At 42.9% G+C, this 3836-nt stretch overlaps 1 protein-coding gene across 1 annotated transcript; it reads left to right on the plus strand.

The window, feature by feature from the left end:
• The first annotated feature begins 349 nt into the window (after positions 1–349).
• On the plus strand, positions 350–3552 carry LOC140770563 (probable disease resistance protein At1g61300). The gene is made up of 2 exons (XM_073111803.1): positions 350–1720; positions 1880–3552. The coding sequence occupies exons 1-2, from the start codon at positions 391–393 to the stop codon at positions 3355–3357; spliced, it is 2808 nt and encodes a 935-aa protein (XP_072967904.1). The 5' UTR covers positions 350–390; the 3' UTR covers positions 3358–3552.
• Positions 3553–3836: the final 284 nt, after the last annotated feature.

Here is a 3836-nt window from a genome sequence, read left to right on the forward strand (position 1 = left end):
TAGAGAATAAAGATAGCTTCTTCTTTTTTTCTATTACAGTGCACTCTTCTATTTTGTATTTTGTCTCCTAGTTTAGGATGACATCCTTAATTACTCTCGTACCCCAAAAAGATTCCCAGAAACTAAAAGAAAAGAAAAATAGAAGAAGCCCGAGATGCTCCACACGTTTGAAAATATTGAATTAGGCTTGTTGTCTATTCTACTTAATTGAGTCAATTATTGCACATCTCCAATTATTGGACCTTAATTGGAAGCATGACTACTCCATGAACTCCAGCATCTCTCTCTGTATATATATATAATATATATCTCGCAAACTCTTCTTGGTGTTCATCTCTTCTTGCATATTTCCATTTCTTTTTGCCTTTCCATTCATATATGCTCTAGAAGATGAAATTCATAGACATCGTTAGCAAGATGATCACTCCCCTCTTATACCCTTTTAATCCTTTGATAAATCTCATGACGATGCATGTAATCTATCCCTTTAATACTGGTGACAATGTTAAAGGCCTCGTGGACGCCACAAAGGACTTAGTAGTTCGGAAGGACGACGTCGAGCGCCGAATCAGGATTGCCAAGAGAGATGGTCTTGTGCCAACGCATCAAGTAGGATGGTGGTTGGAGAAGGTAAAGAACATCGTTATCGAGGCCGAGGCGATCGAAAGAAAGTATGCCAACAGGAGATTCAAGTGCCTTGGTGGTTGCTCTATCAATTGTTGTTCGAATTACTCGCTCAGTAGGATTGCTGCTGAGAAACTTTTAGATGTCGAAAAGTTTTATGCCGAAGGAGACTTTGCAGTTGTCGGACTGACGCCGGCTCCTCCTCCTAGTCCTCCTCCTGTGCAGGAAGTTTCTGCCAGACCAACCTCGTCATCGCCTGCCGTGGAATCCAAGCGGCATCGGTTTAAGTTCTCCTTTCTCTCAAAAAAGAGAACGCCATCGCCTGCAGGACAGGAGGTTCCCGCCGGATCAACGCCGTTGCCTGTAGAACAGGAGGTTCCCGCCACATCAACGTTGCCGCTTGTAGTAGATCTCAATCTTCAAGTGGCACTAGAATACATTAATGAAGATGGTAAGCTGGGTATGATCGGGATTTGGGGCATGGGCGGCGTCGGGAAGACCCATCTCCTCAATAAGATTCATAAATCACTTGACGAGGCCTGTTCTTTCGGCCATGTGATTCTTGTGACGGCCTCAAAAGAGTGCTCGGTGGAAAAGGTTCAAGAAGCATTAGTTAAGAAGCTCCTTTTGCCTGAGAAGAAGAATGACATAGATTCGCAGGCTGATGTCATCCGCAACTACTTGAAGGCTAAGAGTTTTGTCCTACTGTTGGATGACCTATGGGGACGCCTCGATCTTGAAGCAGTCGGTATTCCGTTCCCCGTCGGCGTTGACAGCAAATACAAGCAAAAGGTGGTATTAACAACGCGATCAGAGAATGTCTGCGGTCTGATGAAGGTCCAAAAGAAGATCAAAGTGAAGTGCCTGAACGAGGAGGATGCACGCCGCCTCTTTCTTGAACACGTCGGCGAAGAAGCCCTCAACTCCGATCCTCAAATTCCAGACTATGCGGAACAAATCCTGAAGGAGTTGGATGGCTTGCCACTGGCTCTTATTACCACCGGGAGTTCCATGTATTCCAAGAAGGATCCCAGAGAGTGGAAACATGCTATCGATCTACTTCGAAAGTCGCGACTTGATGACGTCGAGCTCGCAGGTACGGACCAGAAAACATTTCACATATTAAAGTTTAGCTATCAAAGTTTAAAGAATGATCAACTGAAAGAGTGTTTCCTGCGCTGCTCCTTGTGGCCGGAGGATTACATAATCCTGATAGATGAGCTTATCGAATGTTGGATTTGTTTACGCATAATAGACATGTCCAATATGGGAGAAGCATACAACGCCGGACATGGATTGATAGGTGATCTGAAGGCCGCTTGCTTGTTAGAGGCTGCTGGAGAAGACCATGTCAAAATGCATGATGTGATTCGAGACATGGCATTGTGGATAATGTGCAACGATGGCAAGAACAAGAACCAATGCGTAGTGCGAGGAGGAGTTGGGTTGGAGGAGGCACCGCGAGAGATTAATATTTGGTTCGAGGCAGAACAAATCTCCTTGATGCGTAATCGAATGCACGCATTCCATTTTCCTATCATTCCTTGCCCTACCAAGCTCAAAACCTTAATGCTTCAGTGGAACGAATTGTCCACAGTGATTGGAACCATCAAGAATTTTGATGCACTCACAAACCTAGACCTATCCCACAATAGCTTTGATGTTTTCCCGATCGTGATATGTAGCCTGCCCAACCTCCAGTACCTCAACTTGTCGCAAAATAGGATCGAGTCATTACCTGATAGTTTAAGATCACTTACCAATCTCAAGCACTTGCTTCTAAGGGACAACAAAATCCACAAAATACCAGACCACGTAATAGGGGAGCTTAAAGCACTAGAAGTCCTGGACATAGTTAATTGTTACTCAAACAAAGATTTGTCTTACCTACCATCGTTATTTGAGGATTTGGAGTCCTTGGCCAATCTTAAAGCCGTTGGGATGGATCTGCAAGAATTAAGCCAACTAAAAAGGCTCGCCAAGTTGTCCTTTGTGCCCGTTATATCCCTCAATTTATATTATTTTGATGAATCATCTTCCCTCTATTTGCCAATCAGCTCGTTTACGAACACTGGAATACATATGAACTTGTCTGAACTCCGGATATTCAGAGCCAAGTTTGAGCAAATCAAGTTCAAAAGCAATGATCGAAGATTTAATCTTCGCAATCTAGAGAAACTCTCGTTTGTTGACTTAGCCTCCTTGAAAGAGATTGTATGCGAGGGATTGGCGCCCAAGGACTTGTTTCCAAATCTCACACGCTTAGAATTCTCTTATTGCGAAGCATTGGAAAATATTTCTTGGATTGTGTACCTTCCATGCCTGCGGATTCTGGAAATGAGCGAATGCACCACGATGAAGCAGATTGTTTGTAATGACCAGAACAACCATGGTGATCAGAATGTTGCTGAAATAGAAGAAGAAAGAGCCCGGACACCTCCACCTACCTTCCCTTGCCTGAGAAGAATCATCTTGTCCTTCTTTAAAGAGTTGACCGACATTTGCGATCCTGCAGTCAGTTTCCCTTCTTTGGAATCTCTCGAGGTTTTTAAGTGCCCAAATTTGAAGAAACTACCTTTCGGCACGCATTCCAATTCAAGCAAGTTGAAGTCTATAAAGGGCGAAAGAGCGTGGTGGGATGGGTTAGTGTGGGCGGACGAAAATCTAAAGTCTTCCCTCCAATCCTTCTACCAAGAACAGTACTCGATTGATTCAACTGTGAGCTACATGTAGCTGTTCTTTCTACTTGTGAACTGTTCTCTTCTTTTCTTCAACTTTCATTATTGAGTATTGGAAATTGCTAATAGATCGATGAGGTTTGTAATGAGCAGATTAGGGTCTTTATTAACCCCATGTGCATGCATATAAAGCTTTTAAAATAATCGAGCAGCTTGGGCTCGGGCTCGGGCTCGGGCTCGGGCTCGGGCTCGGGCTCGGGTTCGGACTTGTAAAATAGTCTCTGGGCTTGTTTTACTTGTAAAGTTTATTAAGTTTTTTCTAAAATTATTTGAAATTTCTTTAGTCACTTTCCTCCTCATCCTTTTAATATTAGTCAAGGGAATCTCTTTTTAGTTTTCCTAGGTTTGAAAGGCAGCTCAATAAGTTTAGAGATTTCATACAAATGCTCAACTCTAACGGAATTAATCTACATTCTTTTTCCTCTATGATAATGACTTTATCTTGCAACTTATCAGATAAAAATCTAAGGATTT

This window comes from Typha angustifolia, chromosome 11, assembly GCF_048772165.1.
Source record: "Typha angustifolia cultivar Huaian chromosome 11, ASM4877216v1, whole genome shotgun sequence".
NCBI lineage: Eukaryota > Viridiplantae > Streptophyta > Magnoliopsida > Poales > Typhaceae > Typha > Typha angustifolia.